The 23714-nt window shown below is 58.3% G+C and overlaps 1 protein-coding gene and 1 pseudogene across 1 annotated transcript; one reads left to right on the forward strand and one right to left on the reverse strand.

The window, feature by feature from the left end:
* Positions 1–4007: 4007 nt before the first annotated feature.
* Positions 4008–6668, forward strand: NEUROD2 (neuronal differentiation 2). Its single transcript, XM_036338794.1, has 2 exons — positions 4008–4322; positions 5385–6668. Exon 2 carries the CDS (start codon positions 5390–5392, stop codon positions 6533–6535), a length of 1146 nt encoding a protein of 381 aa, XP_036194687.1. The 5' UTR covers positions 4008–4322; positions 5385–5389; the 3' UTR covers positions 6536–6668.
* A 13445-nt stretch (positions 6669–20113) lies between these two features.
* LOC118672423 lies at positions 20114–22910 on the reverse strand (annotated as a pseudogene).
* Between the last annotated feature and the right edge of the window lie 804 nt (positions 22911–23714).

The following is a 23714-nucleotide window of genomic DNA, read 5'->3' on the forward strand; positions in this document are numbered from 1 at the left end:
CGTCAAGCCTGAGCCTGCCCCACAACCCCTTAACCCCGCCCCTAACCCGCCCCGCCCCGCCCCAACCCGCCAAGCCCCGCCCCTAGCCCTCCAAAGCCCCGCCCCTAGCCCTCCCCCTCCAGGCCCTCCCCCAGCCCCGCCCCTAACCCTCCCCATCCCCTAACCCTCCCCGCCCCGCCCCTAACCCGCCCAGCCCCGCCCCTAGCCCTCCCAGGCCCCTGCCCTACCCCCCCAGGCTCTCCCCCACTCCCCGCCCCCTAACCCTCCAAGCCCCGCCCCTAGCCCTCCCCCTCCCAGGCCTCTGCCCTACCCCCCCAGGTCCGCCCCCAGCCCCGCCCCTAACCCTCCCAGCCCCTGCCCCGCCCCCAGGACCCGGCTGCACAAAATGGCCGCCGCCCCCCCAGGCGCCATCTTAGGTGCCCAGACTGTGGCCTCCCCAGGGACGCGCTGTGTCTCCATGGGAACCTCAGACCCTGGCTCCCAGCGCCCTCCTGGGGTCTCCCCGCCTGGCCCAGGTGCCCGCAGGCCCCCTTCCCTCCCCGAGGCCGGACAGGCCCAGGCCCCTCACCACTCCCCTCCCCGTGCGGGGGAGGAACAGATGGCCTCCGCCGCTGGGTGTCCCCCCGTCTCCCCTCCACCCCCGTCCCGTCCCGTCCCGTCCAGTCCCGTCCGTCTCGGGCGCAGAGGGCGCAGGTCCCGGCTCGCGGCGCACGTGCGCGCGTGTGCTGCCTCCTTCCCGCCCGTCTGAGCGCCTCCCACACGTCCCTCTGCCCCACTTTCCCGGGTTTTTATTGTCTCTCCCAAAAAAGAGTGGGAATGTGTGGAGTGAGAAACACTTGTTCCATTTTCCTGAAGGAAGAAAAGACAGGAAGCAGCCGGCAGGGACGAAGGTCCCCGGCACCCTGCCCACTGCCCCCTTCCCGCTGCCCCCTGCCCCCTGCCCGCTGCCCCCTTCCCGCTGCCCCCTGCCCGCTGCCCCTGCCCGCTGCCCCTGCCCACTGCCCCCTACCCGCTGCCCCTGCCCCCTGCCCGCTGCCCCTGCCCCCTGCCTGCTGCCCCTGCCTCCTGCCTGCTGCCCCTGCCTCCTTCCTGGAGCTGGGAGGGGCCTGGGAGGGAGACCCCACCTCAGTGTCCAGGGGCACTGGATATCTTTTTACCCCAAGAAAGCATTCATTCGCTTACTCATCCATTCATTCACCCATTAACTCAACAAGAACCCATTCCTATGTGGCCATTCTAAACGCATCCTATGAAAAAGCACCCTACAAAGCATTCCGTGGGGGGGGTGGGCAGGGGGGTATGTGCACGAAACTAACATTGTACAGCATTTACCGATTACAAGGTGCTCTAATAAACATGAGCGCGGGCACTTCCTGAAGGCTCACGGCATTGCTGGCCCTGTGCTAACCTCATTACGTGCATCATCCCATTTAATGCTAACCAAGCTCTAGCAGGTGTAGCATCATTAGCCCCATTTTATAGACGGGGAAATCAAGGCTGTGAGATGTTATGGAACTTGCTCAAGGCACTCAGCCTTCTTTAAAGCTGGGAAAAGTGGGGTTGGCCAGGAATCCGAGCCCAAAGCATGTGCAGGTAACCAAAATGCCATACAACTGTGCCCCCCCCCCCCCCCAAGGGCCACGTGTCAGGACTGGAGACTCCGCCCTCAGTAAAGGGGCCGGAAAGCTCTTGAGGCTGTTCCCAAACTTGGACAGGGTCCTGGCCAGCATACTGAGCCTCTGCCCCTCCTGAGGCCCGTCCTAGTTCCAGACCCACAACCCATGAACGGAGGAAGCTCACCATCAGCTTCTCACGCAGGAGACCACGGAGGCAGAGTGCGGGGATGTAGAAGGAGCAGGGCTGGGAGTCCAGCCCCCAGCTTCTCTCCACCTGTGTGCTCCTAGACAGGTCAGCTCCCCCTCGATGGGCCTCTGGAAGGAGGAGTTGGGACTTGTTTATTGTTATTATTCAATTGGGATTTAATTTTTTTTTTTTTATTGATTTCAGAAAGGAAGGGAGAGGAAGAGAAAGAGGAAACATCAATGATGGGCCCTAGCCAGTTTGGCTTGCGGACTGAAGGGTCCCAGGTTCGATTTCGGTCAAGGGCACATGTCCAGGTTGTGGGCTTGATTCCCAGTAGGGAGTGTGCAGGAGCATGTTTCTATCTCTCTCTCCCTCTCCCTTTCTCTCTGAAATCAATAAAAATATTAAAAAAAAAAAAAAAGAAACATCAATGATGGGAGAGAATCATTGATCGGCTGCCTCCTGTATGCCCCACACTGGGGATTAAGCCCACAGCCCGGACATGTGCCCTGATGGGGAACTGAACTGAATTGTGACCTCCTGGTTCATAGGTCAATGCTCAGCCACTGAGCCACACCAGCTGAGCAGGCTCCTTGTGGTTCCCACCAAGTGCCTAGAGAGCCTCGGACAGCACCCCCCCTCCTCCTTCTCCAAGGCCTCCTTCCCCAATGTGTGTGCCTCTTTTTAGAACCAAACTCATTCTACCAAACATCAGATCAGTGTCCTAGCAGCCCAAGAGCCCCTCCGGGGGCTCCTAGAGGGAGGAAATGAAATCTGTCCAATTGAGGGTGAAGTCCCATCTTTGCACCACACAGTGCCAGGCACATGGTTGCTTAATGTAGAACTGAAATCGCCTGGGAGTGTGTAGCCTGGAGGGTAGGGAGAGGGACAGGAAATGTGGGGCTGAAACACACAAATGCCTGAACCGAGCGTGGGCAAGGGCCTCTCCACACCTGGCTCTGATTGCCTGCTCACACACAGGGGTGTGTATCCATCTTCTGCACCACAGAGAGAGGAACAGGTGTGTGTGTGTGTGTGTGTGTGTGTGTGTGTGTGTGTGTGTGTGTCTAAAGTTCCCTCCCTCAACCCATGCCATTTGCATCTGTGTCTGGCCCAGTGCGAGCCAGTGAGAGGGTTGGGTGAAAGGTGAGCTGTAAGATAAAACAGCAATTTCCTACCTTTCTCATCAAGACACCTACCTGTCTGACCCACCTGTCCTTGGTCACTCAGAGCTGCTGGACTTGGCTTCTGTACTTGCAGTATGTTTTTATTTTTTACTTTCTGCAGGGGGAGGAGAAGGCCTGAGTCTCCTCCAAGAACTTTAGGCAATCCCCAGGCCAGCCCCCTCCCCCTCTCCAATGAGGGAGTCAGAAGGCCAGGAGAGGAAGAGCTGGTGGGATGGCGCTTGTCTAGCCGGGGGAGGGGCTGTTGGCGGGTGAGGAGGGAGGGGTTTCTGGGTTAGGAATCCAGACCGAGACCCTCTCCCCCACCCCCAGATGGTGGGTGCAGAGGCTCATCCAGGGAATCCTTGCTACTCCACCCCAACAGAATATGCCCCCAGACACACAAGGAAACCTCTCCATCAGCTGACTCCACAGCTATATACACATGTCCCCACAGACACACACGCCCATGCAGCGGCTCAGACATCCAGGCAAGTCTTCCCTTTTCTCTGTCTTTCCCTTGGTTTGAATTTCGTTCAGCCACATATGTTGTGTGTGCGTGAGGGTGGGTGGGGGAGGGGCAGACAGGGATGAGGGATGGCTTGGTGCCAACATCTACCTATGGGGCTTGGGCCAGGGACGCCCCCCACAGCCACCCTGGGAGGGGCCTCAGCTGTCCCTTTGTAGCCAAAGGGGTTCTCCTGGGGGTGGCGAGCACAGAAGTCCCTTCTCGGGACTTAGGGGTCTGGTCCCTGACCCACCTTTGGGGGCTGCAAGGGAAAAAATGGGCAGAGCTGGACCCCGGAGGGAGCATGGAATTTGGGGCGACCACAACCCCCCAATGTCCAGTCTTGCCACCCCATTGTTCCCATGTGGGGGCTCTATATGGGGGGGGGCAATTCCTCCCCCTCCCTCTCAATCCCTGCTTTCCCGGCTTTGGGCGGAGAGGGGAGGGCAGCAGAGATATTTATTTATTTCCTTTATTTATTTAATTTTTTTTTTTTTTTTTTTTTTTGGAGTAGAGAGTGACAGATGGCGGCGGGTCCCGGGGGAGCCGGCTCTCCCCCAATGCAGACGCATGCCAATCACCGTCTCTCATGTGATAGCTGCTGCCCGTGACGTGCCAAGCCCATATGGCCTGGCATAGAGGCTGGTACCCCGCCTGGTAGAGATGCCACACTCGCTCCGCGGCTCGCATGGCGCTCTGAAGACGCCGGTGCCCGCCGCCTGGAGGAGCCGCTGCCCCCGCTCCCTGAAGATGGGGGAACAATGAAATAGGCGAGAAGATCCCGGTCTCCCCCTCTCTCTCTTGCCCCCTCCCCCTCCCCTCCCCTCTCCCCCGGACTCCTCTCCGAGGTAAGTTGTCCGAAAGAGCTGGATGTGACCCGCCGGCGGAGGGGGGGCGGCCCCAGCCATCAGAGGGTCCCCAAATCCCCCTTCCTGGGGGTGCCCCCTCAGGGGGTGGGCCGCGGAGGCGCCCCGGGGTCCCGCGCCCCCAGGGCTGCAGCTGGGGGGCTTCGGAGGGAGGCGCCAGCCTGCGAGGGGCTGTGTGGGAGCAGGATCACCGAGCGGCCGTGCGGGGGCTGGGACGGGGCCACCCCGTGGTCGTCCCGGAGGAACCTGCGACCTTCCCCGTTAGAGAGAGAGAGCGCGAGAGCGAGAGAGAGAAACAAATTTGGATTTTCCCCCATCGATCCCGAAAATACAACGAGATCAGGACAGCGATGTGGGAGGGAGGCCGTCTGGCGGGGGGCAGGGGGTCCCCGACCGCAGGGGAGACGGCGGGCTGGTTTCCCGGTCTCCTCCCCACGCCGGGTCCCTGGGTCCTCGCCGCCCGGAGCTGGGGACGCGCGGCCCGAGGAGCCTGCGCTCCCGCCTCGGAGCCGGGGCTGCGGGGGTGGGGGCCCGGCTGGGGGCGGCGCGCGGCCAAGTCGCAAATTGGATTAGGGAGCCGAGGGGTGAGAGCCGCGGCGGCGGGGGGCCGCGGGGGCCGGGGCCGGAGCGGGCAGCTGGCCCCACCGGCGGCCGCCAGCCCTCCGCCCCGCCGGGAGCGAGGAGGCTTTCGGGGCCGGTGCGCCGCCTCCCCCGGCGAGACATCCCTTCCCCGGAGCCCCTGCCCGGCCCCCGGCCGGCCCCCGAGAAGACCCCGGCGCGGGGTGCGGCCCCGGTTCAGGCGCGGGGCGCAGCCGGGGCCCAGCGCCGGGAACCGGGCCTGAGCCGGGATCGGAGCGGGCGGGCGGGCGGCCGGGCCGGGGTTGGGCCGGCTCCGGGCGGGGCGGGCGGAGGAGGTGGGCGTCCTGGGCCCCGGAAGGAACCCGCACGGGACTGGGGGGCAGGGGGGCTGCGGGAAGGCGCTCTGACCCCGGCGTGCCCCTCACTTTGCGCTCTGTCTCCCCTTCGCCCGCGGGGCGCCCTCAGGCACCATGCTGACCCGCCTGTTCAGCGAACCCAGTCTCCTCTCGGACGTGCCCAAGTTCGCCAGCTGGGGCGACGGCGACGACGACGAGCCGAGGAGCGACAAGGGCGACGCGCCGCCGCCCCCGCCGCCGCCGGGGCCGGGGGCTCCGGGGCCCGCGCGAGCCGCCAAGCCGGTCCCTCTCCGAGCAGAAGAGGTGCCGGAAGCCGCGCTGGCCGAGGTCAAAGAGGAAGGCGAGCTGGGGGGCGAGGAGGAGGAGGAAGAGGAGGAGGAGGAAGGGCTGGAGGAGGCCGAGGGCGAGCGGCCCAAGAAGCGCGGGCCCAAGAAGCGCAAGATGACCAAGGCGCGCCTGGAGCGCTCCAAGCTGCGGCGGCAGAAGGCGAACGCGCGGGAGCGGAACCGCATGCACGACCTGAACGCGGCGCTGGACAACCTGCGGAAGGTGGTGCCCTGCTACTCCAAGACGCAGAAGCTGTCCAAGATCGAGACGCTGCGCCTCGCCAAGAACTACATCTGGGCGCTCTCGGAGATCCTGCGCTCGGGCAAGCGCCCCGACCTGGTGTCCTACGTGCAGACGCTGTGCAAGGGCCTGTCGCAGCCCACCACCAACCTGGTGGCCGGCTGCCTGCAGCTCAACTCGCGCAACTTCCTCACGGAGCAGGGCGCGGACGGCACGGGCCGCTTCCACGGCTCCGGGGGCCCGTTCGCCATGCACCCGTACCCGTACCCCTGCTCGCGCTTGGCCGGCGCGCAGTGCCAGGCGGCGGGCGGCCTGGGCGGCGGCGCGGCGCACGCCCTGCGGACCCACGGCTACTGCGCCGCCTACGAGACGCTGTACGCGGCGGCGGGCGGCGGCGGGGCGAGCCCGGACTACAACAGCTCCGAGTACGAGGGCCCGCTCAGCCCCCCGCTCTGTCTCAACGGCAACTTCTCGCTCAAGCAGGACTCGTCGCCCGACCACGAGAAGAGCTACCACTACTCTATGCACTACTCCGCGCTGCCCGGTTCGCGGCCCGCGGGCCACGGACTGGTCTTCGGCTCGTCCGCGGTGCGCGGGGGCGTCCACTCCGAGAATCTCTTGTCTTACGATATGCACCTTCACCACGACCGGGGCCCCATGTACGAGGAGCTCAACGCGTTTTTCCATAACTGAGACCTCGAGGCCGCCCCTTCCTTTTTCTTTTGCCTTTGCCCGCACCCCTGTCCCCAGCCCCTGAGCGCAGGGGCACCCCCGTGGCGCCGGGCGCGGGGTGCGGGCCTCCGGTCCCGCGGCTCTCTGGGCAGCACGGTCCTCTTAACAGTGGGGGGCCCTCCCAGGGGCCTCGCTTTCCCCAGGGGACTCGCCTTCTCTCTCCCCAAGGGGCTCCCTCCTCCTCTTACCCAGGGAGTCTTCGCCAAGGATCCCCTTAGGGCACTTCCCTGGAGACCCCCCCCCCTTACTCCTTACTCTTAGGTTTCCGTCTCCCTTTTCCCTGCAGACCCCAAGGGGTTCGTAAGGGGGCAGCTGAGCTGTGGGATAGTCCCCCCTCCCATTATTATTATTACGTTTAAAACAGACACAGAGCTGCCGAGGCAGGAAAGAGCCAGGCGCCCCTTCCTAACGAGGGCAGAAGCCAGGCTGCCCAGGCCTGAACCCCGATCGCCCTCACCCCAACCCTTAGTCTCAGCGTTTTGTGATTTTAATTTTGGCGGGAGGGAATGTGGACTGAGAGGAAAGAGCGAAGCCAAGACAATTTGTAACTAGAATCCATTTTCCCCTTTCCCTTTTTTAAAACAAACAAACAAACAAACATACAAAAAAAAAAAAAAAAAAAAAAAAAAAAGCTAAGAGGCGACGGAGGCCGAACGCAAAGTCCGGATCGGAGAGAAAACGCAGTAAGAACTTTTAGAAGCAATAAAAGGCAAAAAATACTACTACCAATAATAAAAAGACACAAATATCTATGCAAGGAGGTTCTGACTGAGCCTAGCGGCCCGGCCCGGCCCCGGGATGCCCCTCCCGGCCCGCGGGCTGCGCCGCCCCAGCGCGGATCTGTGCACTTTGGTGAAGTGGGGGCCGGCGCCCGCCAGCTCCTCCTCCCCAGGTTCTTACAATCAGTGACTCGGAGATTTGGGGCCCCAGTGCCACTGCCCTCCCCCCGCCCCGTCCCCGTCGTGCGTCATGCTGTTTTTTAAAAATCTGTTTCCAAATTTGTATGGAATGGCAAACTGTTGGGGGGGTCGGTTTGGGGAGGGAGGGTTTGCATGAGAGACGTACACACGCACACCACACCTCACGCACACACGGGCCGGGCGCGGGCGTCCGGGGGCAGGGGGAGGAGAGCTCCGTGGCGTCCCTCCCCTCAGGCACCTGTACCCCTTCCTGTGGTGAGAGTGGAGGCCAGGATCTGGGGGGCAGCCCCGCCCCGCCCGACTGTGCTCCGGTGGGCGCCAGCGCCCAGCGATTTCCGGTGGCTGGAGAAGGGGTTTTTGTCCGAGTTGTCCTCTCGGCTCAGGCTGGCAGGTGGGCAGGGAGAGGGCTGAGGGCTCCTTCTGGAGTCTCCCCCAAAAAAGGGGCTAAAGAAGACCCTCTCCCCACCGGAGGCAGGAGATGAGGCATCCAAACACACGGTGCAAAATGCAAACCCACAGGCGACACCCACTCATTCACCCATACACTCACACGCAATTTTACCTTCCTCTTGTAGCGAAGATTAAACTCCCGTCGGACACCCGAAGTGCATTGCGTGTTTCTGTTCAGTTTAATGACGATTAATAAATATTTATGTAAATGAGATGCAAAGCCGGATCCGTTTCTCACGGTGGCCTCGTTTCATTCCAGGGACTGAGCTGGGGCTCGGGGTGATGGCGACAGTCAAGTGACTGTGCAGAGGCCAGGGACAGGGACCCTGGCCATCCTGGGTAGGATTCCCACCCTCAAGATCCCTCACACCCATCCATCCACTGGGCACCCAAACGGCTACAGCCACTGTGCCTCCCAGACCTTACACAGACACACACGCCCCCAGCACAAAGCATCGCACTAATCTCCTGACACTCCTTCAGCTCCCAAACATGCACGCGCAACTCCATTGGAAACAAAATATCTTTTCATCACCGAAAAATGACCGAGTTGGGAGCAGCCAGTTATTTGACAGCCCTCTGCCCACTGTTGCAACAAAAACAAGCGTGCAGGGATACACAGACAACCATTTAAGCCAGACATGGCTATTCTTAATTTTAAAAAAATTATAAGGTCATGAGGATGGGATATTAATGGAGGGAATCTTTTCGGTCTTAAATTTGTGTTCCGTGGACTCCGGGGAATGGGTCATCTTTAGCCTCAGGAATGTTGAAATCTGTAGGGGTGCTGATGAGCTTGACGGAACACTCCAGAACTCTATGAGGATGCCTAAGCCTAGGCACCCACCAGGTAGAGTGGAGCTCGACCTAGCCCTGAGCTTCCCCGTGGCAGGGCAGTGGGAACCCCGCTGGTACACAGCCTCCTTCCTGCCTGAGGAGGCTCCTCACACTGGCAAGTCCTCAACCTAGGGAGGCGGAGGAGGGGCACCTCAGAGGAGGCTGTCCTGCCCACCGCTTCCCCATCCAGACAAGGTAGCCTTACGTTCTCTTTCTCTGAGCCTCAGGGGCTGAGGAATCTCTGAATTGACTTCCCTGAACGGATTCTCCACCCAAAACACACCAGTGCCCACTGGACCCCTGGGATATGTGGAAAGGGGGCTCAGTCCTAAAGACCTCATCCCAGAGCCTGAGTCCACTTAGGAGTACTGCACCCAGCTGTTTCTAACGCTGCTTACTTCAATTATCTTTAAAAAAAACAACACATCGTTTCTTGTTTTAGAACTGCAGTGGGGGCTGTAGTGTGTGTGGGTTTGGGGCTTGAGGTCAGGCGTGCTAAGGCTTTTAAAGGCTGGATCCCAGATCCCAAAATGACAGCGCCCTGACACAAGTGGGAAAAGGAAAGGTAGTTGGAGAAGAAAACCCTAAATGCAAACGGGTGGATCGTATTATACTGACCTTCAGCTGGGCGTCTCCCCTATGTGACCACCCCCAAACCCTCTCAGTAGAGACAGGCCCGCCCTCCTCCACCTCCAGGCGGTTGCTGAAGAAGCCGCGCCCCAACAGGGAGCTGTCCGATCTCCGGTGCTGACTGTCCTGCAGCCTCGTGCCTTCCCTCCGCAGTGGGAGGTCGCGCTGGCCGAACCCCAGGGAGCACCGAACCGGCAGAGGCCCTTCCCAACGATCTGCCGGAATTCTTCCCATTTTCCGGAGAATTTCACGGTCCTTTAAAAAATCCACTGCCTTCTCTGGAATTCTCATAAGATCCCCTCTCTGGAGTGAGAGTAAGAACTGGCCCTCATCTCCAGAATCTGCCCCTGTTGGTAGTCAGAGGGACTCTTATCGACCTCTGAGTCACCCCTATTATTGGGAGAAAGGAGTTGACCCACCTTCATTCTCCCCGACATTTTGCGTGGAATATGGAGCAAGGAGCACATCCTAGACCCAAATCTGCTCAGCTCATGGCTGGGGCAAGGCCTGGCAGGGGCAACTGGCGAAAAAAGCAACTCAGCATCCATCCCGAGCCCTGAGTCTTCACCTGCCCTGGGAGCAAGGTTAATGAGCTCCTCTCCCGCTCAGCCGGTTTCCCATAACCCTCCAGCACCCAGGTGGCTTGGGGCTGGAAGTAACGGTCCCTCCATGTGGTCCCCCTGGTCAGACCACAGACTCCTAAGCTTCGCTCTTCAGGCTACTCCACACAGCTCAGTTCCATGTCCAAAGCCCGATTCCAGCGCCTTTTCAAGAGATGTTGATGACTCTTGGGCCATTGTGTCTGTGGTCACCTCGGATGGGTGGGGGCGCCTGGACCCCTTTTGGGGTGGGGATCCTGAGTGCCCGGGCCTTTCCTCCAATTCCTGACCCTCCCCCACACTCCCTGCACTCTGGCTGCCCTCTACCCTCCCCTTGCCCTCCTCACCAGCGCCCAGCTTCCCTGGCGAGAGGGCGAGATGAGCACGAGAAGAAGATGTGTGCGGACACAAGGCCCCAAACTCCCCCTCGCAGGCCCTTTTCTCTTGCTTGCCTGTGCGCACACACAGGGAGAAGCTCCAGGAACAGAAGGGGAGGATGGTGAAAAGGGGCCGGCCGGAGTGGTGGAAGGGAGGGGACTCGGGGAGAAGTCGCAGCAAGGACGCCCTCCTGGCCCCAGCCCGAGCAGCAGGGGTCTCCAGGCGCACACCAACTGGTGCAGCTCCCACCCCTGGGCTGCCCAACTCGAAGGCTGGAGCCCAGATCCGCCAGGAGGGCCTCTGTCCTTGGTTTCCCCGCCCCCACCTAAAGCTCAGCATTTGGAAATGACAGGGAAACAGAGACATCTCTGAGTCCAAGCCATTTGTCCATCCAGAAGAAAGGGAGGAAGCGCCATACTGCTTCTCCCCTGTCCCCTTCACTCCTTTCCAGCGGTGAATACCACCACAGGCCCCTGACTCCCAACGAACCCCCCCCCCCTGGTTTCATCACCCAGAGGGACAGCCCAATCAATGACCCAGGTATCCTGAGCCCCATTGGAGTCAGCAGCACGGAGCCCTGGAACTCCCTATACTCTGCTGGGTTGTGTTTGCTTCTCTCTCTCTTATTTTTCCTTTTCCGGGAAAGCCCACAAGCCTGTGGGTGCAAGGTCAGAGATTTGGTTCTCTCTTGGGTGACCTTTGTTTTCTTCTTTCCCCCAGAATCTAAAAGTTGCCTGTTGATTTGAGGGGACATTGAAACTGAAGGCTAGTTCTAGATTCTGTGTTTAGTTCTCAAGGAAAGTGGGAAGACCGTGCAGGCCAGGCCTGACCAGCCTTGGCCTCGAGCTCCACTCCCAGGTTCTCTGTGTACCACAGCGGTCAGCCAGGCCTCCTCACCTGGCCTGCTCCTACCTGGCCAAAGGAGGAAGCTGCTTCTCCTCCCGGTGTGGGAAGGGGCATTGAGGCCTCGGCTGTCCTAACAGGCTTCCCAGATCACTGTAGCTTTTCTTTCTTTCTGCTGGGTCACCCAGGCACTGGCCACAGGCTCAGAGGGGAGGGGACCACCTGGGCTGTGAGAAATCTTAAAACCCTGCTCCCCTTCCAAATGCTGAAGCGGCTTCTTTAAAAATTCGGGACCGTTTTCCTGGGTGAGAAGTGGTCAGAAAGGGCGCAGGCACCCAGGGGGCTTGCTGCTCCTGTAAACTTTCTCCATCCTGAAGCGCTGGACGGATAGGAGCCCTGCCCACCTGGGAGCAGCAGGAGAAAACCCAGATAAGCCACGGTTTCTGGGGGTGGGGGTGGAGGTGGGGAGAAATGCCAAGGGCTGGGGCCTCAGCCCCCCCCAAAGTGTGGGCTGGGAAAACTGGGGAGCTGGTGGGAGAGGGTGAGGAAACCCCTAGTCACCAGTCGCCGGCTGTGCCACTGGAGCTGGGCATTGCACTGGGCGGAGAAGTGCCCAGATGCGCGCCCCGGTGTGGTCCTGGCGCTGCCAACTCCTCTGCCAGCGCCAGCAGAAGCGCAGCTCGGTCTCCCCGGACAGCCTGGGGCTTCGGGTTCAGACCGGGGCTGGGGGGAAGGATGCGCCTGGTGTCCGGTTAGTCGAACCTTTCTCTCGGCCTCTTTCTATCCCTGTGGGTGTCTCCTTCCTCTTTTGGGAATGAACTGAATTAGGGACGCGTCTTGCGAGACGAGGCGGCCTCCCGCCTGAGGCCGCGACTGCGAGGTCAGGTCCCGCCAGTGCCGGGAGCGCCCCAGTCCTTTTGGGGACCCGCATGCCAGTTCCTCCCCTTAGCCAAGTCTTCGCCAAGGGCACAGCTGGGCGGGGTCTGGGCAGCCCGCCCGGCTTGGGACATCTGTTCTCGCCAGAGTGGCATTAAAGGCGAGGGATGGGGGTGGGGGCTCAGAACCAGCCCCTCCATCCCCGGCGGGGCCGCCCTCCGGACCGGCGGCCAGGCGCCAGGACCGGCGGATTCGGACAGTTTTTCTCTCCCCTGGGGAACAGAGGGAAGAGGTGTGGGCCAGGGTGTTCTCTCTCGCCTTCATCCCTCTCGCTCCCCCGTCAGATGCCACCCGGGACGTCGCTCCTGGAGGGCAGCGGGCACCCCGCCCCGCGGGAGCGCCCCGGGCCCCGGAGGGAAGCGCCTGCCTCGCGGAGGCCGCGGGCCGCGGGGCGGAGGGACGGATCCCGCGTGCTGCGAACTCGCGCCGCTGGGCTCCGGAGCCGAGGCCTGGGCGCCGCGCAGGGGGAGGGTTAAAAACAACTCAATTAAAACATCGAAACCATTTGGGTTTACATTGGGGGGAGGGCGGTGCTTAAAAAAAAAATTCGAGAAGAGCCACAAAATCCCGAAGCAAAACCGAACCCAAACCCTTCTTCCTTGCTGATCATTTTGTTGGAAATCAGGAAAATCTCTCAGACAGTTCTCCCTGGGCGCCGCCGCCAAGCAGCTCCCCTGGCCGGCCCGGCCCGGACACCCCTTCCCCACCTCAGCGCCCTGGCGCCCAGCCCAGGTCGCCCTTCGCCCGTGCCTTGGTGCCAGTCTGTGCCACTCAGCCGGTGCCCGGTGCCCGGTGCCAGGCGCGGGGGGAGGCGGGGAGGAGCCGAAGCTCCAGCTTAAATTCCATGGCATCTGTTCATTATTATACAGTGAGGATTTTTATATGGACAGCTAAATTAAAGACAGATTTTTGCCAGAATTGCAGATCCCATAAAAATGATGACACAGGATGGGGGCTTTTTTCTTTAAAAAAAGAGAAAGATTTAAAAACTCAGCCCAGCCATCCACAACCCAAACCCCTCTGTGCCCTTCCCGCCGCCGTGAGCGAGTGAGCCTGCCCTTTGCCCGCCTCGCCTCTCCCACCAGCAGCGCTGCCCGGGGAGGACCCAGCCCGGCGGCTCTTCGTGCCCAGCGGCTCACAGATGCCCAGTGGCCAACCAGCTTGCTCCGCAGCCTGGGGCGGGCAGAGGCTGAAGGCGCGGTGGGGGGTGGGGGGAGGCTCAGGGTGGGAGCTGCAGCTGGGAGGAAGCGGAAAGGGCCAGGGGTCAGGCGGCGTGACCTCTTCGCATTCCGCATCCAAAGGGGGTGGCTGTGTTTTTGGCGGGTTGCCAGCCTGGGGCCGGCGGGTGAGGATCCGGCAGGTGGGGCGCTCCGTGCTGGGAACCCGACAGCACCCACTCTCCCCTCTAACGGAGAGGGCGCTGCAAGGATGGGCCCGGCGGGGCACCACTTGCTCAGGTGGGAGAGTGTGGAATTGGGGGATTCCAGAGCCAGGACCCCGCGCCTCGGCGGCACTGTGCAGGGACTTGGGGATGCAGACCCCCAGACTTGGGTCAGCCAGGACTCGCGCGGGAAGTTCAGGGGTGATGTTGTAGGGCTGCGGGGGAGACTGGAAAAGTCTGGGCAGGCAACCAGGGGGAGGTGGAAGCGCAAGGGCCACTCTTGGGGTGCAGACATGTCCCCCCAATTAGTGGCAGCCTTTCGTATTTTTCTTTACATTTTTTCCCCCGGGGAAGAAATATCCGTGTTTTGCGTCCTGCAGCCCATCGCCCTGTCGGTGTCAGTCTGTCTGCAGCTCGGTCTGTGTGGCTGTCTGCTCCTCGCCCTCAGACTCGGAGCTGACAGAATTCAGATCAGAAGCGCGAGCGCAGGGACATCTGTGCTGGGAATGACTGTGCCTACTCGAACCTGCCAATCGCTCCTGGCACGCCGGGTAGCAAATGCCTGTTACCTCGGAATGCGGGCGGGCGGGCGGGGCGGGGGAGGGCGCCTGGCACCGCCCCGCGGCCAGGCCTGCCAACCCCCCCCTCCCCCCCCGCCCAGCCCTCCTCCCCGGGCCGGGGGTCCGCGGGCTGGGATTGTTCATTAATTAGCAGCGATTAGGAAATGTGGGTGCCGCTCAGCCCGGGGGACCCGGTGTCCGCGGCCTCCCTAATCTCTCCCCTCCTGCCCCCCTCGTTTTCCGGATTAACTCGGGGCTTCTACACGCAGAGCGAAGGCAGGCGGCCAGGGTGGGGGCGGGGGCTCCCTGGATTCAGGAGACGGGTCTCTGGGGGGAAGATTCCGTCCAAGTTGCCAGGAGGAGTTTCCGCGGCGAAGCGCGAGGGTCGGCGCGGAGGGTTTGCGTAGACTCGGGCGGCGGGCCGGGCTGTGGGGTGGGGCAGGGCCGGGCTGTGGGGTGGGGCAGGGCCGGGGAGGGACCGGGACCCGAGATCCCGGACCCGGGCGCCAGGCAGAGGTGCGGGGAGGCGGCAGAAGGCAGGGGAGGAGAGCGGAGGCCGGCGGCCGGGCCGCGCCACCCGCTTCGCTGGGCACCGGAGCCTCCGGGACGGGACGCGGCCCCCCGCGCGGGCCTCCCCGCCTCGGCCCAGGCGCGCTCCCCGCTCCATCAGCCGGTCCGCTGCGGAGCTGGCGAGGGGAGGGCGCCGTGCCACCGCCAGTGCCAGCTGGGGGGGAGGGGGTTATGGCGAGGAGGGGCGGGGAGCACATCTAAAATTCCGAGACATCTGTTCACCCGGGGAGGAGATGCCGGGCGCAGGAAGGCTGGGCGCCCCCACCCCGCTGCTGCCCGCAGTTCCAGGGACGGGACTCCCGCCCCCGGCGCCCCCGCCCCCTTCCCCGCCGCCGAGGCTGGCGGCAGAGCCCGGAGGAGGGGACGCCCCGCGTGGGGTCGGGATGGGGTGTGGAATTCAGGAGAGAACCTGGGCTCAGGGGAGGGGTGTGTGGAGCAGAGACCCTAAAAGGAGGATGTGAGGGATGTGTGTCAGACTAGACCTTCCTGGGCACCACAGACAACCCCCTAGGTGCACACACACCGATCCACGGTCCCGCGCGCTCAGACACAAACCCTGCCAGTCCAGAGACCAGAACACAGACCTGGCCCTTTGGCACTCAGTCACTTCCTCATTCCCCGGCTTTACGGGCTGCTGGGCCTGTTCTGGGCCTGAGCTGTGTGGGGAGACTCTTCCCTGCCCACCAGGAGCCCCCAGCACATCCAGGGGCCCAAGCACAGGGCACTCAGCCTGCCTCAGGGCCACAGCCTCTGTCCTTAATGGGAGGGGGCCTCAGGGGGTGTCAGTAGCAGCACTCACCCCCCTCATCTGCAAGCAGCTTTCCCCCGGAAATGGACAGGGTCTAGGGGCCTCAACAGGGGGCCCTGACCCCACTGCCAGCCACTTGCCACCTTCTTACCTGTCCCCTATTGGCAGGAGCCCCCCTCCCGGGTTTGGCCAGAATAAGACCCAACGCTCGTTCCCACCAAGCCTTGATGACCATGTCTCTTTCCTGTGCCCTGGTTGGCACCTGCACCACCACCAGGGCTGCCCTAGCTGGGCCGGCAGAGGCCAGGTCTCTCAGCTGGGAAATGTCCATGTGGTTGCTACTTAAAACCTGATTTATGAGGCCGTGGCGGCTGCGGAGGCTTGGCCTGCGGTCCTGGTAGTAATCAGGGGCATATGCCCATCTCGCCTGGCACTGCCCAGCTTGTGAGCCCAGCCCTGGCCTCTGCTCTCCTGCTGGGAAGTGGGAGGCAGAAAAGGTACCAAGTCTTTCTCTTCAAGCCATTTTTCTCTTCCTCCACTGGCTTCCTTTTCCTCCTCCTCCTCTCTGTCCCTTTCCTCTCTCCCTCCTCCCTTCATTCCTCCTCCTTCCCTCCTCCCTCCCTTTCTCTTCCTTCTCTCCCAAGTGGCACGGACCAGCCTGTGTGCCGGGCTGGCGCTCACAGCTGCAGCCCATCTGCTATGATTGAATGGTGACAGTGATGAGACAGGAGCTGGGGGGAATGGGAGGACACGGGGGCTGCCCTGCACCCCTCACCTTCCTGTGCCAGCCCCCACATGCTTCCTTGACCTCCAGACTGAGACCATCCCTTATGCCTGTGCAGGGTGGGGCGGTCCCACCTCTAAGCAGTGAGGGAATTCCTTCCCTCCCAACTAGATTCCTGAGAAGGAAGAGGAGGAGAAAGGAGGACAGGTAGAAAGGGGGAAGGGACTGTGGTTGAGAGAACAGTCGAGAAGGAATGGACCACATGTCCACACCGCACTGACTAGGGTGGAGGAGTGAGGCTCCAGGCAGGCAGGGAGGCACGGGTGTAGGTCCAGGTCCAGCTTTTTCAGGAATCCAGGACAACACCCCCGGCAGCCCCTGGTGGGGACCTTGTTCTACTAGACCCTGTTGCATTCCTTAGCATGTGCTTCCCCTCTGCACTCCAGAAAAGGAGGTCTAGTTAAACATGAAGGAATAGTTCCTAACTAATTCCAGTCAAGACCAAGATACAACAACCTGGAAGCAAACATATCTTTGGAACTTACTATACATCGGTAACTGACGTAAGCATTTTACATAAGTTAATAATCATCTCGACCACCCTATGAAATTGGAACTTTCATTACACTACAGACAAGGACACTGGGATATATATACCCAGCTTGTATCCTAGGCTTGGCTTCTTCCCTCTTGGTAGAAAAAAAGAGCGAGAATAATTAGGAGGCCTCAGAATTTTTTTGAATTTTTATTTATTGATTGAGAGAAACATTGATTTGTTGTTCCACTTGTTTATGCACTCGTAGGTTGATTTTTGTTTGTGCCCTGACCGGGGAAACTTGCAACCTTGGCATATCGGGATGATGCTCTAACAACTGGGCTACCCAGCCAGGACAGAGCCAGTATTCTTTCTTTTGTACTTACTCCACTCCTTCTGCCTTTCTTCTTCCTATGCCTGCTCCTCACTCTCAGTCAACCCAATATCTACTCTCCATTGAACACCCACAGATGTGCCTTTCTCTTCCTGCCACTGCCCACATACAAGCAGGTGGAAACATCCCCAAAGGCACCCACTCTTCCCATCCCACCCAAGAGGAAAGCACATACACAGATTTGACTACATCTGACCACCCCCTTCTTTGCTAGGGCAGCTGCCGGCCCATAGGGTCTTTCTGTCCGAAGCTCTGGGTGGAGGGGGTGATTTTGAGCAGCTGCAGGACCAGGGTGGTCTTCCAGTCTCATCTGGGCCCCTAAAAATCAAGGGAAGCAATTTGCTCCACCTGGCATATTTCCCGACCTTTCCCTGGACACTGGAGTCTGTCTGGATCACTCATGCCCTCTCTTGCTCCTGCCATCTGCATCTCCACTCTCCTCCTTCCTCTTTCTCCAAATTTCCTCTTCCCTTCCTTCTTTCATCCATCTTCACAATTCTTTCTCCTCCCCTTTTGTCTTTTTGTCCCCCCTCATCTTCCTCTGTATCCCCTCTTGCCTAGTTAGATGATAAACCCTTTGGTCCTTGTTACCCACCCTTCCCCAAGTCAGGAATGTAGGCATTACTCATGTTCCATAAATATCACAACTAAGGGGCTGATGGTGGGAGAGCCATTCCTACTAGGCAACCCCACCTGAGGGAAGTTTAATCTCAAGAGAGGGAGATAGGAACCCATAATCCAATCTTGTGGATAAGCGTTAAGCAGTCACTAAATCCTTGCAATCCCCAGAACAAATCCAGATCAACATTGATGAACACTTGTCCAACACAAATTGGGATAAGAAATCAGATGGGGAGCGATTTGCAGGGTCATGACAGGGTTTTCTTGGTGTCTGTCTCCTTCCCCTACTATTGTAAGGCCCTCTAGGACAAGGAGGTACCTGAAAGGGATGACTGGAAGCCAACGAGAACCACACATCCAGGGTCCCTCACTTGCCATGGCACGCTTGCCAAACTCTTCCAATTTTTGGCCTTGAAGGGCAAAGATGGATAAATCCTTGAGCCTGTTCTTTGTTCAGGCATTCCTTAGTTCCCCTTGGTATCTTGGTATCCTCTTTCTCTCTCTCTCTCTCTCTCTCTCTCTCTCTCTCTCTCTCTCTCTCTCTCTCTCTCTCTCATTTGCCTATAAATTTCTCCCTCCCTTCTATTCTCTCTCCTCCATTCCTTCTTACTTATCCATCACCTGTCCCAGGTCTCAATCTTCTATAAGGAGTACAGTCTGGTTTCAGCACCATGAACAGGTACACATGGTGGGTTTGCCTAACCGACCGGTGGGAGCCTAACATCTCTACTTCTGCTGGGCTCTGTGCAAGTGGTGGCTGCCCCTGGCTTCCTTTGGGTGTGTAATATTTGGGTGAGTGTATGTGAGTGTACCAGAGCCTGCGTGAATGCCTATGTCTGTGTCTCTCTGGGGCACAGCCTGTGGGCGTCTCTGGTTGCATCTGTGTGTTTGTATCTGTCTGTGCCGTGTCCCTGCCTGCTCCCTGTGTCCCTGGCTGAGAAAGGGGACAGGATGGGGACGCTCCGTTCTGGAGGTGGGGGAGGCAGCGGGTGGCTTAGTGTCCCCGCCGGGCCTGGGGGCATCATCCTTGCCCAGACGCACCAGGCACCATGTGGCATGTGTGCCAGCCGGCACAGGCTGAGGGCATTCTGCCCGGCATGGGAGGAGGTGGGGGGATGCAGGGAGCTGGAGACAGGCAAGGAGAGGTGGGGAGCTGAGCTCAGAATTCAACTCTGGGGCCAGGCCCTTTCCATCCCGCGAGAGCTCCTCTTACAGGCACATGCGTGAAGAAATGTACAAGTCACTTGCCTTTGTGAGGCCCAGACAACCAAATAACCATCACCTCCTGAGGGAAACGCACGGAGGCAGGCCTGTTCTGGCTTGCACACGGGTACAAATCACCCTTTGCACACCAGTCCCTGCACAAATGCACACACATACACGCAAACACCTAAGGCATTCTTAGAGGATGGGGGAGGCAAGAATCGCCCCATTGTGTCACAGAACAGGACCCTCACTCATTCCGTGGGTGGGCACTTCCCTCCTGTGATACCAGGCAACCAGTCTGAGGGACTGGGAGCTTCTGTGACAACTGTTCCCTCCCCAGCAAGTGGGCAGGTTGCCCCAGCACTTGCAGGCCCTGCGGCTGCCATCAGGAGTCTGCCCTCCACACCCAGGGAAGTCTGGGAAGAGGACGCAGCCTCTGTGCTTCATCTGGGAAGGACCCGGTGAGGGGGAGGGGAAAGGCATCCGCATGGCTCCTCCCTCCAACACCCAGGCAGTCCTCTTCCCCCAGAGAGGCTCCTACTGGAGAAATCCTAGATTTCTCATCCCCCTCTCAATACCAACTGGCTCTGTGACCATGGGCAGGTTATTTCTCAGTGAGACTTAAACGTGACAATTTATGTAAAGGGCCTGGCTGAAGAGAGTGGTCACTATTAGTATTACTATTTTACTAACATGGAAAGAGCGATGGTCAGGATCTGATGAAATAACATCGCCAAAGTGTCTAGCACAGGGTCTGACCCATAGTGGGTGCTCAGTGAATGTGAGCACAGTCTGAATGCCGTGGTAGAATTTCAGGATTTAGACAGAATTCTCTCTCCAAATTCAAGAGGCACACACTCCTAAGTGCAGCAGGAGGAATGGAAGTCAGACATGTAAAAAAGCTCAAGGACAAACTGGGAAGCAAGAGTGGGGTGGTGAGAGGGCACCCTCTTGTGGCGGGACATCCAGATGGCCATCCTTCAGGGCCAGGGAAGCCCCTAGAGCAGCGGTTCTCAACCTTCCTAATGCTGCGACCCTTTAATACAGTTCCTCATGTTGTGGTGACCCCCAACCATAAAGTTATTTTCGTTGCTACTTCATAACTGTAATTTTGCTACTGTTATGAATCGTAATGTAAATATCTGATATGCAGGATGTATTTTCATTGTTACAAATTGAACATAATTAAAGTGTAGTGATTCATCACAACAACAATATGTAATTACATATGTGTTTCCCGATGGTCTTAGGCAACCCCTGTGAAAGGGTTGTTTGACCCCCAAAGGGGTCGCGACCCACAGGTTGAGAACCACTGCCCTATAGGGTCTCCATTCCAAGTCTGACCTCCTTTTATTTCAGCATCCAAACATTTTTAATAACAAGGTAGGATCTGGGATTGGTTTTTGTAGCCTTGGTTCACCCCCTGGCCTCTCACATGCTCGAAGTTCTGGCCCTTGGAACTTTCATAGGGTTTGGTGCGGCTGTGAGGGTTTCCAGGGACCTTGCCAAAATGCGTGTACCCCTCTCAGCCCTTTTGAGGACCAGCAAGCAGGACAGTGGCACAGCCCTTAGGGGAGTCCAGGGCCAGCTGGTCGAAGGTGAGGGCCCTGGCCTTGAGGATGCGGCTGGGGGTGGCTCCGGGACACGCACATCATCTGTTACAGTCCCTACAATCACAGCAGTTTTGCCTTCCCGGCCACGAAGCTTTGTTTTCTAGGAAAGGGACAGAGGCAGCCAGTTGGTGCCACTCATGAGCAACCTCTCCAGCACCACTTGGTTGAAGGTGGGGTTGGTTCCTTTGGCCAGAAACCTGTACAGCTTGGCCAACAGCCTCAGGTAGTCATCTGGCTCTTGGGCTCCTTGCGCTGAACCTTTTGGTCTTTCTTGTGTAGGATGTGGACTCCCATGATGGTGCCTCCTGGTCCACAAGTCCAGAAAGGGCCCAAGTCTGAACACCTTCTCCACATGTCTTCCCACCTATTTCTTCCCTTGGCTCCCCCCGTTTCAATAGATAGCAGCACCAGGTTAGCTTCTCATGCCCCAAAGCTGGGCATCGGCCTTCAGTTCTCCCTCTCTCTCCATAACGACTCGACTCTCTCACCAAGAACCACTGGTTCTCTCTCCAGTATGTACCCCAAGTCCAGGCCCTTCTCTCCTTTCTCAGTGCTTCCCCCCAAGCCAGGTCAAATCACCTCTCATCTGAGTCTCTGCTCTAACCTCCTGATTCATTCTCCCATAGCATCTAGGTAAGTTTTTAAATGTATAAGCCAAAAAAACAAAACAAAACAAAACAACCAAAAACGTATAAGCCAGGCCTTTCACTACCTGGTTTAAACTCTGTACTGGCTTCCTTAGCACATAGAATAAAACCCAAACTCCTTACCAGCTGGATCTGGTCCCTGACTCCCTCCTGCTGGTCTGTAAGCTCTCTGAGGGTGGGGAACGCAGTATTTGTTCGGTTCCCATAGAAAAGGCTGGGCCCAGGATGGAGCAGCTACTTCCTCCATGTGTTTGAATGGCTAATTGATGAGTGCTTTGACATCTTCCAAGGGGGGTGGGGTAAGCTGGTCCCGTAGCCTGGGCTCCAACCTGCCCCATTAGGGGTCTGTCTCATCTCTCTTTCTTCCTCTCAGGAGGCCTGTCTGCTGGCAGCCTCCTAATTATATTTTACTTGACTATAAATCTTTCCGTTAAATGTAATTGAAAAACATACCTTTCGAATCATCGCATTAACCTAGCATCCACTCTGAGGCAGTAATTAAAGACTTCCTAGAATCTCCCACTGGTTTGGGGAGGACTGGCTCAGAGACCATCCTCTGCTAACCCCAAATGTGGAGGCATCAGTCCTCCTGCCCCCAGAGAAGGTAGAGGCACAAACCCAGGCTGCCCACAGGTCAGGCTCGGGAGCTTAGCATGTCCCCGTCTTCTCCCCCCACTGCAGGTCTAAGACGCTGGGAGCAATGCCCAGCCCCAGCCCAGCACTCCTTCCACAACAGTCCCCTCTCCTGGGCTCCTGGCTCAGAGCCGCCTCAGGTGGAAGGTCAGGAAGGAAGAGGAAAGAGAAGGATCAAATGCTTTCCCAGCACCCAGCACCGTGAGTCAGGTCTGTTCCAATCAGTCTTCGCTCGCAGCTCCCCAGAGACAGGCTGAGGAGACCTACGCTGTGAGAAGTCTGCAACATGGGAGGGTTAGAATTCAAATCAAAAGGCCAATGTGTTAGAACCTGCAGAATAACAGCGCCTCCTTTCGGAGTCCCAGTGCTGCCTGTGGTGACAGGAGCCCTCAGGCCCGTGCCTCTCCCGCTCCAGGACTCCAGCCCCTCAACTCTACTGGTTTCCTAAGCCCAAAACTCGGGGTCATCCTTGGCAATGCTCTTGTACACCCCGCACCGGATTCAAAAGCAAAGCTACCTGCTCTGCCTTCAAAATGAATCCATCCTCATGGGTGCCTGGGTTTCTCTCTCTCTTTTCCCTCTTGGTCTTCTGTTCTTTCCTGCGTAAGACACATGGTTCACTCACCTCTATCTCTTGGGCACCCTCATCACCATCTCCCTAACCTGTACACTTATCCCTCCTCCTTCTCTCCTGCTTTGCCCTGACCAGCCCCTGACTCTTCCCCACTCTTAGTTTTCACACTCAACCCTGGAGAATATCAAATGGATGGTCTTTGCAGGCTCCTGGAAGAATAATCAGTCTCACCACCTGTCTTCCAAGAACGATGGTGTTCACTTACGGTACGACTTGGGCCAGGCTCTGAGTTGAGTGCTTTAGACCAGCAGTCACCAACTGGTGGTCCGTGAGGTCCAAAAGGTTGGCGACCGCTGCTTTAGACCAACACTGTCAGAACTTTCTACAATGACAGAAATGTTCTAGTTCTGTCCTCATCAATATGGAGTCACTAGCCAATGTGAGGGGTTTTTTTTTATTTCTTTATTGTTTAAAGTATTACATATGTCTTCTTTTTCCCCCATTGACATCTCCCCGGCCGTTTCTACCCCCCAGCACATGCCCTCACTCTCCCCCCACACACAGTTGGCGTCCATGGGTTATACTTATATGCATGCATACAAGTCCTTTGGTTGCTCTCTTACCCCCACTCTCACCCCTGCCTTCCCTTAGAGGTTGGACTGTCTGTTTGATGCTTCTATGTCTCTGGATCTATTTTTGTTCATCTGTTTATGTTGTTCATTATATTCCATAAATGAGTGAGATCATGTGATATTTATCTTTCTCCGACTGGCTTATTTCACTTAGCATAATGCTCTCCAGGTCCATCCATGCTGTTGCAAATGGTAAGAGTTCCTTCTTTTTTACAGTAGTTTAGTATTCCATTGTGTAAGATGTACCCAATGTGAGGTTATTAAGCATTTAAAAGGTGGCTAAAAGTGACTGAGGAAATGGATTTTAAATTTAAATTAATTTAAATGTGGCTAGTAGCTTCCACTTTGTTGGGGGGAGTGCAGGTTTAGACACATTATTTAATCTTTATAATTCTCTTGGGAGTAGGTATGACTATCCCCATTTTACAGGTGAAGAAGAGTAGCTAACCAGAATGGTCCTTGAAGGCAAGGATCTTTGAATATCCCAGTGCCTGGCACATAGTAGGATATCAATGAAAATACGTGGAATAAAGGAACAAACCTGCCCCAGGTACTTCTGCCTTTGCTACAGAGGGCTCAGATTCTAATTTGAGTGTTTGCTTCCAGAGCCCAACTTCATCCCATCCAAGGTATTTTCTCTTAAATATTCTCTCCAGTCCTTCCCCCAAGTTCTCTCCCTTAGGGTGACCCTGGGCTGACCCAGGAGTTC

The sequence above is a fragment of the Myotis myotis genome, unplaced genomic scaffold (assembly GCF_014108235.1).
Source record: "Myotis myotis isolate mMyoMyo1 unplaced genomic scaffold, mMyoMyo1.p scaffold_m19_p_17, whole genome shotgun sequence".
Classification (NCBI taxonomy): domain Eukaryota; kingdom Metazoa; phylum Chordata; class Mammalia; order Chiroptera; family Vespertilionidae; genus Myotis; species Myotis myotis.